At 43.5% G+C, this 25,509-nt stretch overlaps 1 protein-coding gene across 1 annotated transcript in view; it reads left to right on the forward strand.

Annotated features, from left to right (window-relative positions):
• The window catches only part of LOC126157463 (retinal homeobox protein Rx), a 95,823-nt gene that overhangs the window by 33,030 nt on the left and 37,284 nt on the right, over positions 1–25,509 (forward strand). The window contains exon 5 of the mRNA XM_049916376.1: positions 21,632–21,831. Coding sequence (XP_049772333.1) covers positions 21,632–21,831 — 200 coding nt within the window. The remainder of the gene's footprint in view (positions 1–21,631; positions 21,832–25,509) is intronic.

The following is a 25,509-nucleotide window of genomic DNA, read 5'->3' on the forward strand; positions in this document are numbered from 1 at the left end:
TAGAAGGAACGAAGACATATTGCACATCTGTGCTTGAAACAAAAGGCGAGGCATGAGACCTCGGAAGGCAGGAAGATCAGGAGAGGGGTCAGACAGAGCTGCTGCCTCTCGCCAATTCTATATAACATTTATTTGGAGGAAATATTGAAAAGTTGTTTGGATGGGAAAAAAAGGCGACAGGATTGTCATGTTAAATAACCTGAACGAAACTTTCGTAGCATACTGTATGAAAATAATTAAAAAGAAAACGAAATTCATGGTTGTAGACTTAAGGAAAAGAAGAATGACGTATACAGTGAGTTGACAAGTCATGGGATAGCGATGGCGGTAGCATCACGTACACAAGGTATGGAAGGGCATTGAATTGGTGGAGCTGTCATTTGTACACAGGCTGTTCATGTGAAAAGGTTTCCGAAGTGATTATGGCCGCACGACAGGAGGTAACAGACTCTGAACACGGAATGGTATTTGGAGATAGACACATGCGACTTACCATTTCGGAAATCGTTAGGGAATTCAGTATTTCGAAATTCACAGTGTCAAGAGTGTGTCAAGAACACCAAATTTCAGGCACTATCTCTACCCCGGAGAACGCAGTGGCCGACAGCCTTCACTTAACGACCGAGAGCAGCGCCGTTTGCGGAGGGTTGTGAGTGTTAACATACAACAAAACTGCTTAAAATAACCGCAAAAATCAATGCGGGACGTACGATGAACGCATCCGTTAGGACAGTGCGGCGTAATTTGGCGTTAATGAGCTATGGAATCAGAAAACCAACGCCAGTGCCTCTGCTAACAGCACGACATCGCCCGCAGTGCCTCTTCTGGATTCGTGACCATATAGTCTCTAGATGATTGGAAAACCGTAGCCTGGTCAGACAAGTCCCTATTTCAGTTGGTAAGAACTGATGGTAGAGTACGAGGGTGGCGCAGACCCCACTAAGTCATGGGCCCAAGCTGTCAACAAGGCGCTGTGCGAGCTCGTGGTGGCTCAGTAATGGTGTAGGCTGTACTTACATGTAATGTACTGGGTCCTCTGGTGCAACTTAACCGATCATTGAGACCATTTGCAGCCGTTCATGGACTTCAATTCCCAAACAATGATGTCATGTCGCTGGGTCACAGTTGTTCGCAACTTCTAGACAATTCGAGCGAATGAATTGGCCTCCCAGATCGCCCGAGATGATTCCCATCGAACATTTCTGGGACATTCAGTTCTTGCATAAAATCCTGCACCGCCAATACTTTCGCCATTGTGGACGACTTTAGAGGCAGCATGGCCCGATGTTTCTGCTGGAGACTTCCAACGACTTGTTGAGTCAATGCCACGTCGAGTTGCTGCGCCGCATCTCGTGGTCGTGCGGTAGCGTTCTCCCTTCCCACGCCCGGGTTCCCGGGTTCGATTCCCGGCGGGGTCAGGGATTTTCTCTGCCTCGTGATGGCTGGGTGTTGTGTGCTGTCCTTAGGTTAGTTAGGTTTAAGTAGTTCTAAGTTCTAGGGGACTGATGACCATAGATGTTAAGTCCCATAGTGCTCAGAGCCGAGTTGCTGCACTACGCCGGTCAAAAGGTGTTCCGACACGATATTATAAGGTATCCCGTGACTTTTGTCACCGCAATGTAACTTAAGGAGTGAAACAGTAGAACAGGTGAGAGCATTCAAGTGTTTGGGAAGTTGAATTAGGGAAGATATGCATGTGTTGTTGTTGTTATGGTCTTCAGTCCTGAGACTGGTTTGATGCAGCTCTCCATGCTACTCTATCCTGTGCAAGCTTCTTTATCTCCCAGTACCTACTGCAACCTACATCCTTCTGAATCTGCTTAGTGTATTCATCTCTTGGTCTCCCCCTACGATTTTTACCCTGCACGCTGCCCTCCAATACTAAATTGGTGATCCCTTGATGCCTCAGAACATGTCCTACCAACCGATCCCTTCTTCTGGTCAAGTTGTGCCACAAACTTCTCTTCTCCCCAATCCTATTCAATACTTCCTCATTAGTTATGTGATCTACCCATCTAATCTTCAGCATTCTTCTGTAGCACCACATTTCGAAAGCTTCTATTCTCTTCTTGTCCAAACTATTTACCGTCCATGTTTCACTTCCATACATGGCTACACTCCATACAAATACTTTCAGAAATGACTTCCTGACACTTAAATCTATACTCGATGTTAACAAATTTCTCTTCTTCAGAAACGCTTTCCTTGCCATTGCCAGTCTACATTTTATATCCTCTCTACTTCGACCATCATCAGTTATTTTGCTCCCCAAATAGCAAAACTCCTTTACTACTTTAAGTGTCTCATTTCCTAATCTAATACCCTCAACATCACCCGACTTAATTCGACTACATTCCATTATCCTCGTTTTGCTTTTGTTGATGTTCATCTTATATCCTCCCTTCAAGACACCATCCATTCCATTCAACTGCTCTTCCAAGTCCTTTGCTGTCTCTGACAGAATTACAATGTCATCGGCAAACCTCAAGGTTTTTATTTCTTCTCCATGGATTTTAATACCTACTCCGAATTTTTCTTTTGTTTCCTTTACTGCTTGCTCAATATACAGATTGAATAACATCGGGGAGAGGCTACAACCCTGTCTCACTCCCTTCCCAACCACTGCTTCCCTTTCATGTCCATCGACTCTTATAACTGCCATCTGGTTTCTGTATAAATTGTAAATAGCCTTTCGCTCCCTGTATTTTACCCCTGCCACCTTTAGAATTTGAAAGAGAGTATTCCAGTCAACATTGTCAAAAGCTTTCTCTAAGTCTACAAATGCTAGAAACGTAGGTTTGCCTTTCCTTAATCTTTCTTCTAAGATAAGTCGTAAGGTCAGCATTGCCTCACGTGTTCCAACATTTCTACGGAATCCAAACTGATCTTCCCCGAGGTCGGCTTCTACCAGTTTTTCCATTCGTCTGTAAAGAATTCGTGTTAGTATTTTGCAGCTGTGGCTTATTAAACTGATAGTTTGGTAATTTTCACATCTGTCAACACCTGCTTTCTTTGGGATTGGAATTATTATATTCTTCTTGAAGTCTGAGGGTATTTCGCCTGTTTCGTACATCTTGCTCACCAGATGGTAGAGTTTTGTCAGGACTGGCTCTCCCAAGGCCGTCAGTAGTTCCAATGGAATGTTGTCTACTCCGGGGGCCTTGTTTCGACTCAGGTCTTTCAGTGCTCTGTCAAACTCTTCACGCAGTATCGTATCTCCCATTTCGTCTTCATCTACATCCTCTTCCATTTCCATAATATTGTTCTCAAGTTCATCGCCCTTGTATAGACCCTCTATATACTCCTTCCACCTTTCTGCTTTCCCTTCTTTGCTTAGAACTGGGTTTCCATCTGAGCTCTTGATGTTCATACAAGCGGTTCTCTTATCTCCAAAGGTCTCTTTAATTTTCCTGTAGGCAGTATCTATCTTACCCCTAGTGAGATAAGCCTCTACATCCTTACATTTGTCCTCTAGCCATCCCTGCTTAGCCATTTTGCACTTCCTGTCGATCTCATTTTTGAGACGTTTGTATTCCTTTTTGCCTGCTTCACTTACTGCATTTTTATATTTTCTCCTTTCATCAATTAAATTCAATATTTCTTCTGTTACCCAAGGATTTCTACTAGCCCTCGTCTTTTTACCTACTTGATCCTCTGCTGCCTTCACCACTTCATCCCTCAAAGCTACCCATTCTTGCATAGTGAACAGAATATCAAAATAAGAATGGCACTGGCGAAACAGGCATTTCAAAAGCAGAAAAGGCTCTCAGCCAATGGTATGAACATAGAATTAAGAAATCAGCAGTGAAATGCTGGTATGGGGCGTGATCTTGGATGGAGCATAAACATGGACATTAGATACCGGGACGAGAGGAGAATTGAAGCTTGTGAAATGCGGATATGGCGCAGAATGGAGATCAGTCGGACTGATAGTCAGGAATAAGGAGCTACTGAGATGAATTGGGTAAGATCAGAGGACATTACTGACAGTGAAGAACAGGAAACTAATTTGGACAGGACATAATCTGAGGCGAGGTTGTCTTTGGGTGGAGGTAATTGAAGATTTTATTCCGGAGAAGAGTGGTAAGGGCAAAATAAATTACCAGATGCTGGATGACATCAGCAGATCGCGAGGAGAGTACCAAAGATCGAAGAGGAAAGCAGAGGACAGAGTAGCATGGAGGGTTATGAAGTCTAAAGGAAGAGAAACCAGGTGATGATGAATTTCAAATTTTTTCTTCAGAGCATAAAGTAGCACGAAAACCAATAATCTCGAAAATGCCAAGGAGTTTTAGAAATTACGAGTTATTTTTGACACGGGATATTTTTCAATTGCTTGCTTCAAGACCTGTCGACTTAAATGTGCTCGTGGCCTTCCGGCGAGGAAGAAGCGTACATTCGCAGGCTGACCACACTTGCTGCCAAAGCAGAGTTCGTCACACTTCGTGAGACCACAGATTAAACAAGCGGACAGCAGGAAGTTGAAGTAGGCAAGACAGAACGGGAAAGACCCTCCACCAAGAAAAAATAACAGAAAGACTGACTCCTCGTATGTAGGCCAAAATGACTAATAGCAAATGTATATCGCTCATCCTCATAGCCATAGACCGAAGACCTGTTTTCACAATGATTGTGTCAAATGATGTACTGATAAAAGCAAGTGCACACTTTGTAAATAACGACCTAGTCAATAGGTGAGAGTTTGTTATCATTATTCTTCCCAGAGAAGTTACATGACACAGGCACTTCTCTAATTTTCTGACGAATACTTTTTAAATGCTGTGTTTCTCTGCACTGTTATTTCTTGGAAGTTATTCTGAAGCGATATACTGAGGATTGATGTATAGAAAGTATTATTGTTACCGTATTAAAACAGTTCTATATTATATTGTTACTAAACAATTTATCATTTCTGTATTAAACATCTGATATATTTTGTTGTTAGTATTATGAAATGTGATCAAGAAATAAAAACAAGGATAGTGTTATTGTGATCTTCAGTCTGAAGACTGGTTTCAAGCAGTTCCCCACATTACACTATTCCTTGCAAGCCTCTTCATCTAAGAATAACTACTGCAGCCTACGTCCGTTTGAACCTGGTTGATGCATTCGCGCCTTCCTCTAGAATTTTTACCCCCACACTTCCTTTCACTACCAAGCTTACGATTCTTTTATTACCTCGGGATGTGTTACATCAAGCGATTCCTTCTTTTGGTCAAGTTGTGGCATAAATTTCCTTTTTCCCCAGTACGATTCATTAAACGCTCATTAGTTATTCTATCTATCCGTGAAACATTCAGTATTCTGCTGTAGCCCCACATTTGAAAAACTGCTACTCTTTTCTTGTCTGAACTACTTATCGTTCACTTTTCACTTCCGTACGAGATTACCCTCCAATTAACAACCTCTAGAATATGCTTCCAGTGTAAAACCGAATGGCTTCTGTTACATGCAGAGCAGAGGCTGAGTAGACTTCCGTTCAACATATAATTGATACCATTCGGTATTTGGACCGTATGTCGCCGTCGCTTTAAAAGTTATATGATGATGGTTTTCTACCCAAAGTGCAAACAACATTAACGTTAAATGAACACGACTGACACTGTTATTTAGGGTTCCGTACATCAATCGGTCACAATTGAACGCTTAACACTAAAGAGCCAAAGAAACTGGTACACCTGCCTAATATCTTGTTGGGCCTCCGCGAGCACGCAGAGGTGCTGCAACACGACGTGGCACGGACTCGACTAATGTCTGAAGTAGTGCTGGAGGGAACTGACACCATGAATCCTGCAAGGCTGTCCATACATCCGTGAGAGCACGAGGGGATGGAGATCACTTCTGAACAGCACTTTGCAAGGCATCCCGGATATGCTTAATAATGTTCATGTCTGGGAGTTTGGTGGCCAGCGGAAGTGTTTAATTTCAGAAGACTGTTCCTGGAGCCACTCTGTAGCAATTCTGGACGTGTAGGGGGTCGCATTGTCCTGCTGGAATTGCATAAGTCTGTCGGAATGCACAATGGACATGAATGGATGCAGGTGATCAGACAGGATGCTTACGTACGTGTCACCTGTCAGAGTCGTATCTAGACGTATCAGGGGTCCCATATCACCCCCCCCTCCCCCCGCCACACACACACCATTACAGAGCCCCCACCAGTCTGAACAGTCCCCTGCTGACATGCAGAATCCGTGGATTCATGAGGTTGTCTCCGTACCTGTACACGTCCATCCGCTCGATACAATTTGAAACGAGACTCGTCGGACCAGGCAACATGTTCCCAGTCATCAATAGTCCAATGGTGTTGATGGCCAAAATATTTTCACACTCTGAGTTGGTGATTGAAATTTCATGAGAAGGACCTGCCGCGGCGAAAAACGCCTTTGTTTTAATGACTGCTACGCCAATGTGTGTATCACATCCCCTCCTTCAGGATAGTACAAAACGAGTTGTCCTTCTTCGAACTTTTTCGATGCCGTCCATCAATCCTATCTGGTGCGGTTCCCACGCGCCCTATTCCAGAGGAGAATGGACAAGAATAGTGTAAGCAGTCTGTTTAGCAACCTGTTACGTTTTCCAACTGTTCTGCCAATAATTCGCAATCTTTGTTTGCCTTTCCCCACAACATTACTTGTGTGATCTCTCCAATTTAGGTTATTCGTAATTGTAATCTTTAAGTATTTCGTTGAGTTTACAGCCTTTAGATTTGCATGATTTATTGTGTAACTGAAATTTAGCGGATTTCTTTTAGTGCTCATATGGATGACTTTACACTTTTCGTGACGTAGAGTCAATTGCCGTTTTTTACACCATAAAATATCTTGCCTACTTCATTTTGCAATTCGTTTTGTTCCTCTGATGATATTACATGACGGCAAATGACAGCACCATTGCAAGCAGTCTAAGAGGAATTCTCAGATTGCCTCCTAAATCGTTTATGTAGCTTAGGAACAACAGAGGGCCTATAACACCTTTTGGGGGAACGCCAGATATTATACTTCTGTGTTGCTCGATGACTCTCCGTCAGTTATTAGGAACTGTGACCTTTATGACAAGAAACCACGAATCCAGTCACAGTCCGTTCAAGTGCTCTTCCAAATCTTTTGGCGTCTCTCACAGAATTACAAACTATATCAATCCCTACATGTTGTTGTTGTGGTCTTCAGTCCAGAGACTGGTTTGATGCAGCTCTCCATGCTACTCTATCCTGTGCAAGCTTCTTGATCTCCCAGTACCTACTGCAACCTACATCCTTCTGAATCTGTTTAGTGTATTCATCTCTTGGTCTCCCTCTACGATTTTTACCCTCCACGCTGCCCTCCAATACTAAATTGGTGATCCCTTTATGCCTCAGAATATGTCCTACCAACTGATCCCTTCTTCTAGTCAAGTTGTGCACAAATTTCTCTTCTCCCCAATTCTATTCAATACCTCCTCGTTAGTATGTGATCTACCCATCTAATCTTCAGCATTCTTCTGTAGCACCACATTTCGAAAGCTTCTATTCTCTTCTTGTCTAAACTATTTATCGTCCATGTTTCACTTCCATACATGGCTACACTCCATACAAATACTTTCAGAAACGATTTCCTGACACTTAAGTCTATACTCGATGTTAACAAATTTCTCTTCTTCAGAAATGCTTTCCTTGCTATTGCCAGCCTACATTTGATATCCTCTCTACTTCGACCATCATCAGTTATTTTGCTCCCCAAATAGCAAAACTCTTTTACTACTTTAAGCGTCTCATTTCCTAATCTAATACCCTCAGCATCGCCCGATTTAATTTTACTACATTCCATTATCCTCGTTTTGCTTTTGTTGGTGTTTATCTTACATCCTCCTTTGAAGACACTGTCCATTCCGTTCAGCTGATCTTCCAGGTCCTTTGCTGTCTCTGACAGAATTACAATGTCATCGGCGAACCTCGAAGTTTTTATTTCTTCTCCATGGATTATCATTCCTACTCCGAATTTTTCTTTTGTTTCCTTTACTGCTTGCTCAATATACAGATTGAATAACATCGGGGATAGGCGACAACCCTGTCTCACTCCCTTCGCGACCACTGCTTCACTTTCATGCCCCTTTCATCCCCACATAATCCAAGCAAAAACCTAGCGAAGTGAGAGCGCCTGCTGTGCTGCTGACGGGGTGGAGTCCATCTGGTGGCGGGGCGCCGGCCGCCTGGTGGCCGCTACCCTGCGCACACCGCCAGCCGCTGGGCCCTCGCCTCGGGAGGCGCAGTTTGCCTGGCTGCGTGTGCAGCGGCCTCAAACTAGCTCCCATTATACACGGGCTGGGGAAGACGTCAGTACAGCAGGAAATCAGTATAGCAAATTTAAAAAAAAAATAATAAATCTGAATTTCATTACCCAGCTTGTATCACATCAGCGCGTTCGAAGTTCTTATGAGGAGCTGCCATGGAACTGTAGAAAACATTACGAAAGTGTGATCGTCGCCCACGACGGTTGGCGTTCGCTTCGGAGACAACTGCAATCTGCCTTAATTTTAAAAAAAGTAAATCAGTCATCACCCCAAAAGTTGGTTTGAACGCCACAACCATGGTCCTATTGGTGGTGATATGCCCTTACCCCTCTCCGACCTCTGAACTGACTTACTCATCAGTTAGACTGGGATCTACAGCTTAAGTGGTCTCCGAACCAAGCTTAACTCAACAATTTTCGCGTAAACAGACACTGACAGAGGTTAAAGAAGCGATAAATGGAGGAACAGTTCGTAATACACACCAGAAACGAATCCCTTTCCATTAATAGTGTGGCACTTTACCAAATGGATATAGGCTTCCATTACTCTAAAGATACTTGAATAGGCACCTAAACGTTTGTATCTCAAAACTTGCCATTGCTGGGAAATTCTTTCAAAGTAAGTATGTTGTTGTGAATCGCAACAGAGTAGAACCTCTCTAACAGTTCAATGATAATGCTTGGACACAGCCCTTCGTCAGGGCACCTCAGGAGATATCGCGGAACGACACTTGATCGTTTTCATTTGTACATTTACTACACATATTCATCTATCTATTTCTTTAGTCATTTTAATGTAGTACACGCGCTACATCTTTATTCATTTAATTTATTTATTTCTCTCCATCGTTGTACTTTTTTAAATACGAGGGTTCCCCAGAAAGTAATGCACCGCATTTTTTTCTTCAACAATTCTTTATTGAACGTAATGGAAATTACACACACGAAAAAGTGACGTTTTATCCACACACCCCATTCTTCCTCGTAATCTCCATCCCGTCCTGCGGCCTTCCTCCAGCGCGAATCAAGGGCGTTTATGCCCTGTCGGTGGCCATCCTTGTTCTGGTGGCGGTGCCACTGCCTCACTGTGTGAATCGTCTCCTTATCGTCCTCGAAATGTCTTCCACAAATGGCATCCTCTAAAGGCCTTTTGAATTTTTCTTCTGTGGGGAGTGGGAATGGCGCCATTTCATCGACTATCGTTTTGTTTTGGACTCAAAATGGTTAACTTAAGATTCATCACCTGTCACAATCCAGGACAAGAAGACCTCCCCTTCAGCTTCAAAACGTTGCAACAAATCAAGACAAATGTTTTTTCTGTGCAATTTGTGATCCACCACTAGACACCGTAGGAGACACCTTCCACACACTTTTGAATATCAAAGATTGCTCATTGACAGATGCAGCGCCAACTGCCGAGTCGTAATAAGTTTGTCCTCGCGAACGACATCAGCTCGCTGCAACATTCCAGGTGTGACAGCGCTGGATGGTCTCCCCGATCATTGAAAATCATGGAGCTCCGGCGAAAGGCCTTCTGATGACCTCACCCTCCGTTTCCAGCGACTGCTGTCGACAGATGATGGTCCATCGATTTTGCACAGGCGTTTGTGAATATTCCCCACAGTTTCTTTCTCTGCAGTGAGAAATTTAATGACGGCACGTTGCTTGTAACGTACTTCACCTACAGACGCCATTTTGAACTGCCCTGCAGCTACGCTATCTGTCGGAAGTGACGGAAACTCAGCGCTCTCATTCAGGGGACTTCTTATAATACATTCGTAATGTTTCGCATTTGTCGCACTGTTTTCGGCTGAGGAAAATAAAAAAAAACCTGCGCTGCATCACTTTCTGGGCAATCCTCGTACGTGAAAACATGTAACCAAATTAGTGACAGATGTTTGTACACACAAAAAGAAGGAGAGGAGGGGGCACAAACCCCAGCGGCCATCCAGATTTAGCTTATCCGTATCCCTAAGAGGATTAACGTTCATTCCGAGACAGTTCCTTTGAAAAGGAGGCATCCAGCTTCCATCTCCATCCTTCTTCCCTAGTCTAAATCTCTCAGCATCACCTGACTTAATTCCACTAAATGACATTACCCTTGCTTTAGTTTTGCACTGCTGTGTTACTAAAACTTTTTATAACTATCACCAGCTACGCTTTGACTCGTGCAGCAAGACTGTAAAGTCACAACTCCTACGCTACTGATCAGTACTCTGTCCGCAGCTCGTGGTCGCGCGGTAGCGTTCTCGCTTCCCGCGCCGGGGTTCCCGGGTTCGATTCCCGGCGGGGTCAGGGATTTTCTCTGCCTCGTGATGACTGGGTGTTGTGTGATGTCAAAAATGGTTCAAATGGCTCTGAGCACTATGGGACTTAACATCTAAGGTCATCAGTCCCCTAGAACTTAGAACTACCTAAACCTAACTAACAGCACACAACACCCAGCCATCACGAGGCAGAGAAAATCCCTGACCCCGCCGGGAATCGAACCCGGGAACCCGGGCGTGGGAAGCGAGAACGCTACCGCACGACCACGAGATGCGGGCTGTGTGATGTCCTTAGGTTAGTTAGGTTTCAGTAGTTCTAAGTTCTGGGGGACTGATGACCATAGATGTTAAGTCCCATAGTGCTCAGAGCCATTTGAACCATTTTGATCAGTACTCTCTAGTAATCCAACGCCATGCTCCCGCCACTGGACTGGACACACAGCTCTTACAGTCTCCGTTCGACGTTCAACTGGCTGCTTTCAACGTCAGGGCGCACCATCGAAACGACTTGGGATAGAATGACTACAAATCTATTTCTGGGGAAAACTAGTGCAAGACTGAGATTCATTTAAAAAAGCGTACAAGTATGAGTAGGATTCGCGCTCTGAGGGTTCCATACAAACTTAATTGTGTGTTATAGACAGTTCGTTTATAGGTTTCCATAAGCAAGTTTGCGAGTATCAAAACACGTGATAGAATTAGCTATATCTTTTGACTGCATTGACTTAGAAGCTTAAGCATTTTAACCGTCAAGGGACCGTAGATCTCAGTGTTTGATATAAATTTCAACTTGATGCATCCACCCGTTCCTGAGAAAAAGGAATTTTAACAGACTGACAGATAGATATGTGGACAAAAAACGGCTAAAAAAATATTTTTTATGTGACATAATTACAAATTAATCATTTTGGCATTTTGATTTGTATTCTACTGTGAAACCTTCTTGCCAACTTTCATGATTCTACGTTTTAATGAGGAAGTTTGAGAGTATCAAAGAATTTGTCATAAAAGGCCGTATATTTTGACTACATTGATTTTTTACACCTCAAGCGATCGCAGACTTCAGTATTTGACATAAATTTCAACTTGATACCTTTAACCGTTCCTGCAGAAAAAAGACGGACATATAAAATGACGGACAACACCCTAGTAGAAGTGCTCCGTTTTTACCGATTGACGCACGGAACCCTAAAAATGCTAAAGCATTGCAATTCATACACGAATAAAATCGCTTACAGTAGCCTCACCCGATAGATTCTTAATTCAAGTTTGTCGGCATCGAACGTTTATCAAGTTGGATTAAAGGAAAAGGTGGCGAAGATCGAGTGAATAATTGCACCAATTGTAATAGGTTTAGTTAGCAAGCGGGAGAGTGCGATAGAAATAACCAAACATCTAAAGCAGAAGGTACTAGAGGGAAGACATTGTGCATCAAAGGAAAGTTTACTTTTAAAAATTCCAGGAGATTAAGTTTCAGAAGCTACCGCTTTAGATTTTACATAATTAAAGTTGCAAATCAACCACAAGTCGTATGTAACTTTTACTTCTTTTTGACTTGTTTCAGTCGCCCAATGCGAGCATCTTCAGAAATTACATATTTGGGGGCCACGCGCTACAAATATCGGGTTGTGCATAGCGCCGCCGACATAGATAATCTTACCATTAACAAACCACCACACGCACCGTTGCCCGTCCCTGTCACATGGAGACGTGCCAGTTCTTCTCTCCCCTCTTTCTCTACTTTCTCTTATATTTTGCTTGTGTACCGCAGTTCACATATTTTTTGAACATAAAATATAAATAGATTTGGAAAAAGAAATTGTAATATTTATATGTTGTTGTTGTTGTGGTCTTCAGTCCTGAGACTGGTTTGATGCAGCTCTCCATGCTATTCTATCCTGTGCAAGCTTCTTCATCTCCCAGTACCTACTGCAACCTACATCCTTCTGAATCTGCTTAGTGTATTCATCTCTTGGTCTCCCCCTACGATTTTTACCCTCCACGCTGCCCTCCAATACTAAATTGGTGATCCCTTGATGCCTCAGAACATGTCCTACCAACCGATCCCTTCTTCTGGTCAAGTTGTGCCACAAACTTCTCTTCTCCCCAGTCCTATTCAATACTTCCTCATTAGTTACATGATCTACCCATCTCACTGCTTGCTCAATATACAGATTGAATAACATCGGGGATAGGCTACAACCCTGTCCCACTCCCTTCCCAACCACTGCTTCCTTTTCATGCCCCTCGACTCTTATAACTGCCATCTGGTTTCTGTACAAATTGTAGCACCACATTTCGAAAGCTTCTATTCTCTTCTTCTCCAAACTATTTACCGTCCATGTTTCACTCCATACACGGCTACACTCCATACAAATACTTTCAGAAATGACTTCCTGACACTTAAATCTATACTCGATGTTAACAAATTTCTCTTCTTCAGAAACGCATTCCTTGCCATTGCCAGTCTACATTTTATATCCTCTCTACTTCGACCATCATCAGTTATTTTGCTCCCCAAATAACAAAACTCCTTTACTACTTTAAGTGTCTCATTTCCTAATCTAATCGACTACATTCCATTATCCTAGTTTTGCTTTTGTTGATGTTCATCTTATATCCTCCCTTCAAGACACTGTCCATTCCGTTCAACTGCTCTTCCAAGTCCTTTGCTGTCTCTGACAGAATTACAATGTCATCGGCGAACCTCAAAGTTTTTATTTCTTCTCCATGGATTTTAATACCTATTCCGAATTTTTCTTTTGTTTCCTTTACTGCTTGCTCAATATACAGATTGAATAACATCGGGGAGAGGCTACAACCCTGTCTCACTCCCTTCCCAACCACTGCTTCCCTTTCATGTCCATCGACTCTTATAACTGCCATCTGGTTTCTGTACAAATTGTAAATAGCCTTTCGCTCCCTGTATTTTACCCCTGCCATCTTTAAAATTTGAAAGAGAGTATTCCAGTCAACATTGTCAAAAGCTTTCTCTAAGTCTACAAATGCTAGAAACGTAGGTTTGCCTTTCCGTAATCTTTCTTCTAAGATAAGTCGTAAGGTCAGCATTGCCTCACGTCTTCCAGTATTTCTACGGAATCCAAACTGATCTTCCCCGAGGTCGGCTTCTACTAGTTTTTCCATTCGTCTGTAAAGAATTCGTGTTAGTATTTTGTAGCTGTGACTTATTAAACTGATTGTTCGGTAATTTTCACATCTGTCAACACCTGCTTTCTTTGGGATTGGAATTATTATATTCTTCTTGAAGTGTGAGGGTATTTCGCCTGTTTCATACATCTTGCTCACCAGATGGTAGAGTTTTGTCAGGACTGGCTCTCCCAAGGTCGTCAGTAGTTCTAATGGAATGTTGTCTACTCCGGGGGCCTTGTTTCGACTCAGGTCTTTCAGTGCTCTGTCAAACTCGTCACGCAGTATCGTATCTCCCATTTCATCTTCATCTACATCCTCTTCCATTTCCATAATATTGTCCTCAAGTACATCGCCCTTGTATAGACCCTCTATATACTCCTTCCACCTTTCTGCTTTCCCTTCTTTGCTTAGAACTGGGTTTCCATCTGAGCTCTTGATGTTCATACAAATGGTTCTCTTATCTCCAAAGGTCTCTTTAATTTTCCTGTAGGCAGTATCTATCTTACCCCTAGTGAGATAAGCCTCTACATCCTTACATTTGTCCTCTAGCCATGTCTGCTTAGCCATTTTGCACTTCCTGTCGATCTCATTTTTGAGACGTTTGTATTCCTTTTTTCCTGCTTCATTTACTGCATTTTTATATTTTCTCCTTTCATCAATTAAATTCAATATTTCTTCTGTTACCCAAGGATTTCTACTAGCCCTTGTCTTTTTACCTACTTGATCCTCTGCTGCCTTCACTACTTCATCCCTCAAAGCTACCCATTCTTCTTCTACTGTATTTCTTTCCCCCATTCCTGTCAATTGTTCCCTTATGCTCTCCCTGAAACTCTGTACAACCTCTGGTTCTTTCAGTTTATCCAGGTCCCATCTCCTCCTTATATTCCCACCTTTTTGCAGTTTCTTCAGTTTTAATCTACTGGTCATAACCAATAGATTGTGGTCAGAGTCCACGTCTGCCCCTGGAAATGTCTTACAATTTAAAAACTGGTTCCTAAATCTCTGTCTTACCATTATATAATCTATCTGATACCTTTTAGTATCTCCAGGGTTCTTCCATGTATACAACCTTCTATCATGATTCTTAAACCAAGTGTTAGCTATGATTAAGTTGTGCTCTGTGCAAAATTCTACCAGGCGGCTTCCTCTTTCATTTCTTAGCCCCAATCCATATTCACCTACTACGTTTCCTTCTCTCCCTTTTCCTACACTCGAATTCCAGTCACCCATGACTATTAAATTTTCGTCTCCCTTCACTACTTGAATAATTTCTTTTATCTCATCATACATTTCATCAATTTCTTCATCATCTGCAGAGCTAGTTGGCATATAAACTTGTACTACTGTATCTATCTTGGCCACAATAATGCGTTCACTATGCTGTTTGTAGTAGCTTACCCGCATTCCTATTTTCCTATTCATTATTAAACCTACTCCTGCATTACCCCTACTTGACTTTCTGTTTATAACCCTGTAGTCACCTGACCAGAAGTCTTGTTCCTCCTGCCACCGAACTTCACTAATTCCCACTATATCTAACTTTAACCTATCCATTTCCCTTTTTAAATTTTCTAACCTACCTGCCCGATTAAGGAATCTGACATTCAACGCTCCGATCCGTAGAACGCCAGTTTTCTTTCTCCTGATAACGACATCCTCTTGAGTAGTCCTCGGCCGGAGATCCGAATGGGGGACTATTTTACCTCCGGAATATTTTACCCAAGAGGACGCCATCATCATTTAATCATACAGTAAAGCTGCATGCCCTCGGGAAAAATTACGGCCGTAGGTTCCCCTTGCTTTCAGCCGTTCGCAGTACCAGCACAGCGAGGCCGTTTTGGTTATTGTTACAAGGCCAGATCAGTCAATCATCCAGACTGTTGCCCTTGCAACTACTGAAAAGGCTGCTGCCCCTCTTCAGGAACCACACGTTTGTCTGGCCTCTCAACAGATACCCCTCCGTTGTGGTTGTACCTACGGTACGGCTATCTGTATCGCTGAGACACGCAAGCCTACCCACCAACGGCAAGGTCCATGGTTCATGGGTGGGGAGACAATAAAAGATGATAGGTTAGAGTAGAGAGGAGAGGTTTGTCCCACTACCTTAGGCGTCCGATAGTAAAAGTTTCGGTATGTTCATCGAACTATTCATGTCCAGACGCCTACAAAATGCTTAATTGTTTTAATCCCAAAGTTGCCAAAGTTGAATTTTAAATTACGCCTGTATGAGTTGTACTGTTCTGTAATATGTTTACTACTGCAGTCGTTACAATTCTATATGTCTTAGTAGAGATTTAAAGCGACGTATTGCGATTCAATCACCAGTCACTATCTAAGTGCGATATATACATCTATTTCAATGATTTAGGTTACTGTTAGGTTTGTTTTCTTGTCACTTTAAATGTCTAGGTTATATATGCGTATAGGTTAAATGAACATATTTTACTTTTGCGGATCTGGCTTGCAGAGAAGAAATGTTGTTGCTAATATGTAGGCAGTGTAATGTCCCTCTTCTCTTCCGCTTTGAATTTTTTCTCGGATACCACCTTCATTTGAGACACCAACCACAGGCCTTAATAAATATGCAAATTATCCGACAGCTATATTCATACGTCATAGATCGTATATTACGGTCGCCATCCTCTCATTACATTCAAGACCCCGAGAGACAAGGGCTATCAACCCACTATACATTCTTATGATTCCTAAGATCTGCAGCTCGTTCATTGTATTGGTGAGATGTAGGAAGATTATCAGCTGGATAAGTTCGGTCACATTAAAACATATAAAAACATTTAAGGAAACCAAAATAATTGTGAATAGGTAGAAACAGAACTACAAAAGAAACCTTTATTCGCTTTAAATTGACTGGATTCCGTGTCCAATAAGCAGAAAGCAATAAATTTTTGCCCACGCTTACCAACTTGGAAATACAGGCAAGACTACAGGCAGGTAATCGCTGTTACCGTGGCCTTAATGCTCTCCTCAAAACTGGAAGTTTGTCAAGACATTTCAAAACAAACATCTACAAAACACTCGTACAGCCAGTAGTACCATACGGATGCGACAGCTGGAGTACAACCAAGCAATATCTGAACAGACTGCTGATATTTGAAAGTAAATTCCGTCGGCAGATTTTTGAACCAGTTTACGATAATGAGAGTGAAAAATGGAGGACTCATTATAATACAGAGTTGTATGATATTTACAAAGAGCCGAACATCGTGGCTATAATGAAGACACGACGACTCCAGTGGGTAGGGCATATTGTTCGAAAGCAGGATAACCGATGGCCGAGAACAGTGCTCAACACCAAACCAACCTGCAAAAACCCCGTAGGAAGACCTAGAACTCGATGGAATGACTGCTTATCCAAAGACCTTCAGAGCGTGGGGCTGCTGGAAGAATGGCAGAAAGGAGCAGAAGACAGGCTGAAGTGGAGGGAATCTCTCAAAGCAGCGCGCGGTCCACTGGGCCTGATCGCGTAAAGTAAGTAAAGCTTACCAACGTTACTCCAGCACTGGTAACTTATGTAAGTTGTAGCGTGCACATCTTCTGTCTGTTACCGAAAACTTTGCTGTTCAATTATCTGTTTCTACCTCCATTCCCACACCATAATTCTTCAGTAATTTCCGCTCAACCTCACTCACCTAATACTGATTGAAATGTTTAGTAAAAATGTAAATGTCGTGTGGCATTGTTGGCTGGGACATCACAGGAGTGGGCTCAGCCGCATAACGGAAAGGGTGTTCTTTCTCTCCGCACATTGTCCCCGCTTTCACGTGAATATGTGAGAGTTGTATGAGTATTTGTGGAGTGTAGGTAAGTGTAATGGATGCAGGCATAATGTGTTGTATGATGATAAGAGAAGGGGGAGGGTGAAGCTTGGTGTCTGCAGGTAGCCCATTCGTCTCGAATAGCACCAAGAGGGCCGCCGAACTTCCCCATACAACGGACGGATCCATCATCAAGAGCGTCACATGTCCTCACTTCGAAAGACCCTGCAGAGGGGTTTGGAATTTAATCCAGGACATTGGCGCTAAGACTGGTGATCACGAACCATACACCACTAACTTCCATGCTCTTGCTGGCCAATACTGGCAGTCAAAATTTTATCCACCACCAGGATTCGAACCAACGTACCCCCGACTCGAGCGCGACCACAAAGACATGCGTTAGCAATATTCTCTTTACGAGGACAGTCTTTTTATTAAACATCCGTTTGGTCGCGAAATGGAAACCACAGCAATTTCTTTTAATGTTAAGAACACATTCCAGCTACTTCTATACATAGTCAGCACCACGATTTAGATATTTGTTTTAGCGTTGTACCAGTTTTCCTATTCGTTCGTCATAGAAGGCAGCCGCTTGTGATTTCCGCAAATTCCCAACGCTGGTCTGCAGATCGTTGTCAGTGCCAAAATACTGTCCTCATAGCCAGCGGTTTATTTTGCTAAAGAGATGAAAATTAGAGGCATCCATTTCCGGGCTGCATGGTGGGTGATTTAACACCTCCCATACAAAACGTTCCATGAGCAAATTCATTGCATCTACAGTGTGCGGCCGAGAATTTTCATGAACCATGAAATGCACGAAGTTACGTTGCATGGACTGCACAAACTCGGGCAAAATACCTCAACAGGCACTTCACACTTGGCGGGAGACACTATTGCTGTCGGCATCTTTACGTCCTCACTTTGTGCTCAGGACTGATAAGTGCGGCGTGACGCGATATAAGGGAATACTAGAAACACTGCGTAACACACCTGCGCAAAGCTTCAAGCGATTTGCACTGTGGTTTTAAATTCGCGACCGATCGGAAGTTGAAATTAAAATGGCCCTCTTACGTTGTTAGAGATTTAGCACTTTTTTATTTTTTTAGTTTTATTTATTTATTTATTTATTTTAATGTCCAGGTCTCTAACCAGGAAGCTTTACCTTGGCTGCGGAGCAGGGTTAGTTGTTCAGTCTCTCACCTTTGTGTCGGCCAGATGGCTGCTTGCAGCCCGAGACTCTACTCGTTTTCAGCCGCTGCTCAGCTATTCCTATCCATGAGCACAAGTGCCAAGTGCCATGTTTCATGTCCCATTTCTTCTTCCCCTTCCTTGTACATTCGCCTGTTTCCCATCCTTTACCGAAAAACCACCCAATTGAATGCCGCGGAATTTGTAATACCCACTTTCTACCAGTAATGTAAAAATTCTCCTCTTTACTTTGAAAACACCATCCTTGGGTCACGCCTTGCCACTGTGTTGTTTAAGTCATCGCGAGCGTGGCACGTAAGCAGTGGCGAAAAAATATAAACGCAATGGTAAGCGTGTATGACAGGCTATTTGCCGTCATGCGGCAACCCCAGGACTCGCCAAGCCGATACACTATGTTGGCTGGAACAACACCAGTCTCCTTCATCGAGCTTATCTGCGAGATTCTGAAGATATTCACACAACTGCGGATAACACCAATACCACCACGTTTAAAAGGTTCGCCAACCATTCCTTTGTGACTTCGTTAGGCTCAAGTAGCTTAGTTTTCCATTTCTCTTTCGGAGTCTGTATTGTTATTTCGTAAAACATACATTCGCTCGATATTTTCCAGCCCTTGTGCGTGACGTGGCCGCCGATATGTAATAAATAGAATGACGTATTCCAAGTTTTGCTCAAATTCGAACCTCCATACCGTCCTTAATTACGCTGTTCCAGAAAGCAGACGTTTGCGCCACCGTACTTGTCTAGTAGTACTTCATTTCATGATTATATTCGTGGCAGTGCTTGGAGCCAGCTGATTTGCTTGGTTAGTTTAGTCGGATTGTCGCTGATATTCCATGCAGACACCTCCCCCCACCCCCACCCCCATTTTCTTGATTTTGCTGTTCCTACATAAGGCACGCCACAAACGCATAAAAAAAGCTATACATCCGGCTTTCGGTTACTTAGATCACCTGTAACACTACAAAGAAGTTTTTTTTTATTTTTGTTGACACATTCAACTAAACCAGCCAAGCAAATCAGCTGTTGCCGATGACTGACTCGAGTATAATACGACAAGATCATATTCTTAGTGCAAACGCCAACGTTCTGAGACAGCATAATAATTAAGGAGTCTACTGAAATAAGTAGGAAACAAACCAAAACGGAGGTTTCAATTTAAACGAGGCTTACGGTCAAGCGGCCACTTCCTCCACCAGAGCTGCGAAACGCTCAGAGAATGTGCGTTTCGCAGTGTGGACTCTGAAAAACAATTAAGCAGCAAAGGATGCAGCAGGCGCCGGGACTCGAGCTCAGCAATAAATAGGCACGCGACACCGACAGTACTTCATAGCATGAGTGCAGTCCTGGCAGCGAGTAAAATAAAAAAGTATGCAGCACCTGAAGAAGATGACTAGATCGGTCGTCGAAATACCGTGCAGAAATGTGGAACAGCATCTCAACTCAACATCCGAAAGGAAACCATCAACGAGTCACATCAAAAAAAATTCTGAGTTCACAACAGAGGCACGATACTTGCCAGCAGGAGTCATTTTTGACTTGTCCTTAACAATGTTAGCTACTCCTGTTGTCAGAGAGTTAGTTCAGTGTACACCAGTCCACATCAGGCTGAAATCCATTTCATATTAATCGTTCTATGTGTGAATGGGTCATACGCCGAACGGTCTAAGCGAGAACGTCTGTGGAACGATTCAGACTGTTTTACAATTTATTATATAATCAAGTCATAAAAAAATACAATACATGGTAATTACCATTACAAACAAATGACAGATAGAATTACAAAGCTACATTACTTTTGACCAGAATCTTGCAACATCAACTGCATCCAGTGCCGCAAGCAGAAGATCTTCTTCTGTGCAAGAGGCAGGGCATAGCTGACAATCAAGTATGTGCTCCATGGCGTATGGTTCTCTGCAATCACATTTAGTGGTATTCCCAGAGAAGTGCCATTTCTGGATCTTCCGACTCCAGAACGAAGACGGCTGAGTGACCTCAACACGATCCATTTCCGTTCATGCACCGGTGGTAAGGTTTCCAAAGTAAAGGGCCAGACAGGGTGATTCTCAAGTCTACATATCCACAATTGTTTTCTTGCTGTAGCTGCTGCTGTTTCCAAGACTGAAGTGGTCTTGAGGAAAGTTGGGGCTACTGAAATGTGCCCACGTAGTGAATAGTTTTCCGGATGGGCCTGATTTCTTCTCTCCTCATTGGCAGCTACTTCACGATGAATATCTGGTGGCGCTGTGCCAGAGAGTTGGTAGAGTTTTAGAAGTGACATAGCTTTAATACAACCTTTAATAAGCCTACTCTTTTCTTTCAGCGCCTTGTCGGCTGTTTGCGTGAGTGTATTTGTAGCCGGCCGGTGTGACCGAGCGGTTCTAGGCGCTTCAGTATGGAACCGCGCGACCGCTACGGTCGCAGGTTCGAATCCTGCCTCGGGCATGGATGTGTGTGATGTCCTTAGGTTAGTTAGTTTTAAGTAGTTCTAAGTTCTAGGGGACTGATGACCTCAGATGTTAAGTCCCGTAGTGCTCAGAGCCATTAGAACCATTTGTATTTGTACCAGATTGGGCAAGCATACTCAGTAGCACTGTAACATGTTGCAAGTGCCGTCGTTCTCAGGGTTTGCGGTCGAGAGCCGCACGTGCTACCACTGATCTTTTACCTTCATTCTCTTATTCTCGCAATGCGATTTGTAGGTCAGAAAACGATGCATAATGATTCCCAGATATTTTTGTATGGGTCGTATTCACTGACTCTATCCCTTGCCATGTAATGACAAGCTTGCGACGTGCCTGATTGTGCTTAAGATGAAATGCATACAGTTGTGTTTTATCTGGATTGAGACGAAGTTGGTAATGTGTACTGATAGATAACAGTGGACGCGCTGTGTGAGTACTGCTCTGGTAAGTATGCGCAGATTATTCGGTACTGAGATGGTGCCTCGCACTGCTTCCAGGACGACGTTCACGGCGTACCAGCTGGAGGAGCTGGAGCGCGCGTTCGAGCGAGCGCCGTACCCCGACGTGTTCGCGCGCGAGGAGCTGGCGCTCAAGCTGAGTCTCAGCGAGTCGCGCGTCCAGGTGTGGTTCCAGAACCGGCGCGCCAAGTGGCGCAAGCGGGAGCCGCCGCGCAAGACGGGCTACCTCGCCACCGGAGGTCAGTCGCCGCCTCTCTAGCACGCTCCAAACATCTCACTTATAGCTGGCTCCTCACTGTACGGTGAACTTACATCAGTTAGAGTGTCTGCTGTGACCTGTTTCAGACTGTTTGTTGGCCTTAGGTCCCACCCCAGTTCTCATCTAGATAAGTTTTATATGGAATATCCTCGCGAATAAGTGGTTGGTTCGAATAATGTTTCCTTCACGGAATCCAGTAAGTTGTACTTGACAGAGAATGTTCCATAGAAAAGAGAGCAATATCGGGTATACTCCAAGAAAGCGTAATAGGACATCTAGTGCAGAATGTTTTAATTTTTCTGCAGAGCCCGATACATTTCAGGTGCTTTTTTGCTTTTATTCTTTGCCTTGGCCATCTCACGACCAACCTGCCAACTACCAACCTACACTACTGGACATTAAAATTGCTACACCACGAAGATGACGTGCTACAGACATGAAATTTAACCGACAGGAAGAAGATGCTGTGATATGCAAATGATTAGCTTTTCAGAGCATTCACACAAGGCTGGCGCTGCTGGCGACACCTACAACGTGCTGACATCAGGAAAGTTTCCAACCGATTTCTCATACACAAACAGCAGTTGACAGGCGTTGCCTGGTCAAACGTTGTTGTGATGCCTCGTGTAAGGAGGAGAAATGTGTACCATCAAGTTTCCGACTTTGATAAAGGTCGGTTTGCAGTCTATCGCGATTGCTGTATATCGTATCGCGACATTGCTGCTCGCTTTGGTCGAGATCCAATGACTGTTAACACAATATGGAATCGGTGGGTTCAGGAGGGTAATACGGAACGCCGTGTTGGATCCCAACGGCCTCGTATCACTAGCAGTCGAGATGACAGGCATCTCATCCGCATGGCTGTAACGGATCGTGCATCACGTCTCGATCCCTGAGTCAAACAGATGGGGGCGTTTGCAAGACAACAACCATCTGCACGAACAGTTCGACGACGTTTGCAGCAGCATGGACTATCAGCTCGAAGACCATGGCTGCGGTTACCCTTGACGCTGTATCACAGACAGGAGCGCCTGTGATGGTGTACTCAACGACGAACCTGGGAGCACGAATGGCAAAACGTCATTTTTTCGGATGAATCCAGGTTCTGTTCACAGCATCATGATGGTCGCATCCGTGTTTGGCGACATCGCGGTGAACGCACATTGGAAGCGTGTATTCGTCATCGCCATACTGGCGTTATCACCCGGCGTGATGGTATGGCGTGCCATTGGTTACACGTCTCGGTCACCTCTTGTTCGCATTGACGGCACTTTGAATAGTGGACTCTACATTTCAGAAGTGTTACGACCCGTGGCTCTACCCTTCATTCGATCCCTGTGAAACCCTACATTTCAGCAGTATAATGCACGACCGCACGTTGCAGGTCCTGTACGGGCCTTTCTGGATACAGAAAATGTTCGACTGCTGCCCTGGCCCGCGCATTCTCCAGATCTCTCACCAATTGAAAACATGGTGGCCGAGCAACTGGCTCGTCACAATACGCCAGTCACTACTCTTGATGAATTGTGGTATCGTGTTGAAGCTGCATGGACAGCTGTACCTGTGCACGCCATCCAAGTTCTGTTTGACTCAATGCCCAGGCGTATCGAGGTCGTTATTACGGCCAGAGCTGGTTGTTCTGGGTACTGATTTCTCAGGATCTATGCACCCAAATTGCGTGAAAATGTAATCACATGTCAGTTCTAGTATAATATACTTGTCCAATGAATACCCGTTTATCATCTGCATTTCTTGTTGGTTTAGCAATTTTAATGGACAGTAGTGTAGATCTCAGGCTAAGCTACAGATCTGTCTGTCACACTCATTGGCTTTGGCATCTCACAATCAAACTATCTCCTTATAACCCACCCTAGAATTCTGACTAAGCTACAAATCAGTCTGACACCACAACCTAGTTTTTTGCTTTCACATTCGTTGCCTTCACCATCTCCAGTCAGACTTCCATCTTCCACCCTGATCTAGAGCTTGGGCTAAGCTACAGATCAGTAGATGCCCGGGACTTAGGACGTCGATTGTGTACTCTGATTGTTTACGTCACCCGATTGCTCGTTCACTAGCGCTCATCAACTAATAATTAGAGTTGAAACCATAAAACAAAAAAGTAAAAAATAGAGATGAAAACACAGTAGTATACAAATGTACACTAAATTAAATAAGAATAAAATATTAATATTACCTAAGTTAATTTAATTTTAATTATTCTTGGAATAAAGTCCTCGGTTGAGTATGCAGCTACAACTTAGCTTTGGAAGACTTGCGAAGACGGCGTTCTCAAACTGATTAATAACCACGGTAGGAGCGGCTACCTGATCATGACTTGAACGTTTAAATTGGTCATAGATCTAAAAGTTTGCGATTTAGACATAAAAAAATAAGTTAGTTAGTTATTTATGCATATATTCAACTTTTCAGCTGTCCGCCCCCGGTAGCTGAGTGGTCAGCGCGACAGAATGTCAGTCCTAACGGCCCGGGTTCGATTCCCGGCTGGGTCGGAGATTTTCTCCGCTCAGGGACTGGGTGTTGTGATATCCTAATCATCATCGTTTCATCCCCATCGACGAGCAAGTCACCGAAGTGGCGTCAAATCGAAAGACTTGCACCCGGCGAAAGGTCTGCCCGACGGGAGGCCCTAGTCACACGACATTATTGTTATTATAACTTATCAGCTTATTACAACAACAAAAAACAATTAAAAATTGACAAACATGCAAGTGAATAATTAATTGATCTCTCCTATCGTAATGTTCCACTATTCATTCAGATCTCATCATATCAGTGCATACATTGCACTCGCTACACTCACTGCAAAGACATCCTGTCGACTGAGGTCAAAACTATGCTAACACCGCTGCATTTCCTTACGTTTATTGTGGACTGCCATGCATCGGTCTGAAAAACTGAGTCAGCATCCTTCCATAAAGAAGAAGTCGTTGAGCTTAGGAAGATGAAACGACGCTACAATTTTCCATCAAACATCTTGGGACATTACTCTTTGAAAGTTTCAGATTTTTATTTTTTACAAACCCTAATATTTTCTGCTAGCCCTTACTTATGTTAAGTAATCTTCCACTGCATATTACGTACTATTCAAAAGGTATGCTTTAATTGATTTCCAAATATGTTGCTTTTAGTTACCTATTTTATTACACCGAGGAATTTGTTGTACGGTTTGATATGAACCGCTCCTCAGTCCCAAGACAGCTTCTCTTGCTCGTGGCGCGCAGTCCCACGAGTAACAAAGAGTCAACGTCTGCGTCACTACGGATGACAGACAGTTTATCATCAGCAGTCCCACCAAAAACTTTTCAATTCTGTGGCCTCGCAGAAGACTCCATCTGCATGTACATACATACTCCGCGAGCAGAGGGCTTCTTGTATCACTACCAGTTCTTTCCTGTCCCACTCGCAAACTGATCCAGGAAAAAAGACTGTCTAAAACCTCCGATCGAGCTCTAATTTCTCGCATCTTATCTTCGTGGTTCTTACGCGAAATGTACGTGGGCGGCAGTAGAATCGTTCTGCAGTCGTCCTCAAATGCCGGTTCTCTAAATTTCCGCAGTATTGCTCGCGAAAATAGCGTCGTCTTGCCCCCAGCGATTCCCATTTGGGTTCACGAAGCATCTCCGTAATAGTTGCG

This window comes from Schistocerca cancellata, chromosome 2 (assembly GCF_023864275.1).
Source record: "Schistocerca cancellata isolate TAMUIC-IGC-003103 chromosome 2, iqSchCanc2.1, whole genome shotgun sequence".
In the NCBI taxonomy this organism is placed as follows: Eukaryota; Metazoa; Arthropoda; class Insecta; order Orthoptera; family Acrididae; genus Schistocerca; species Schistocerca cancellata.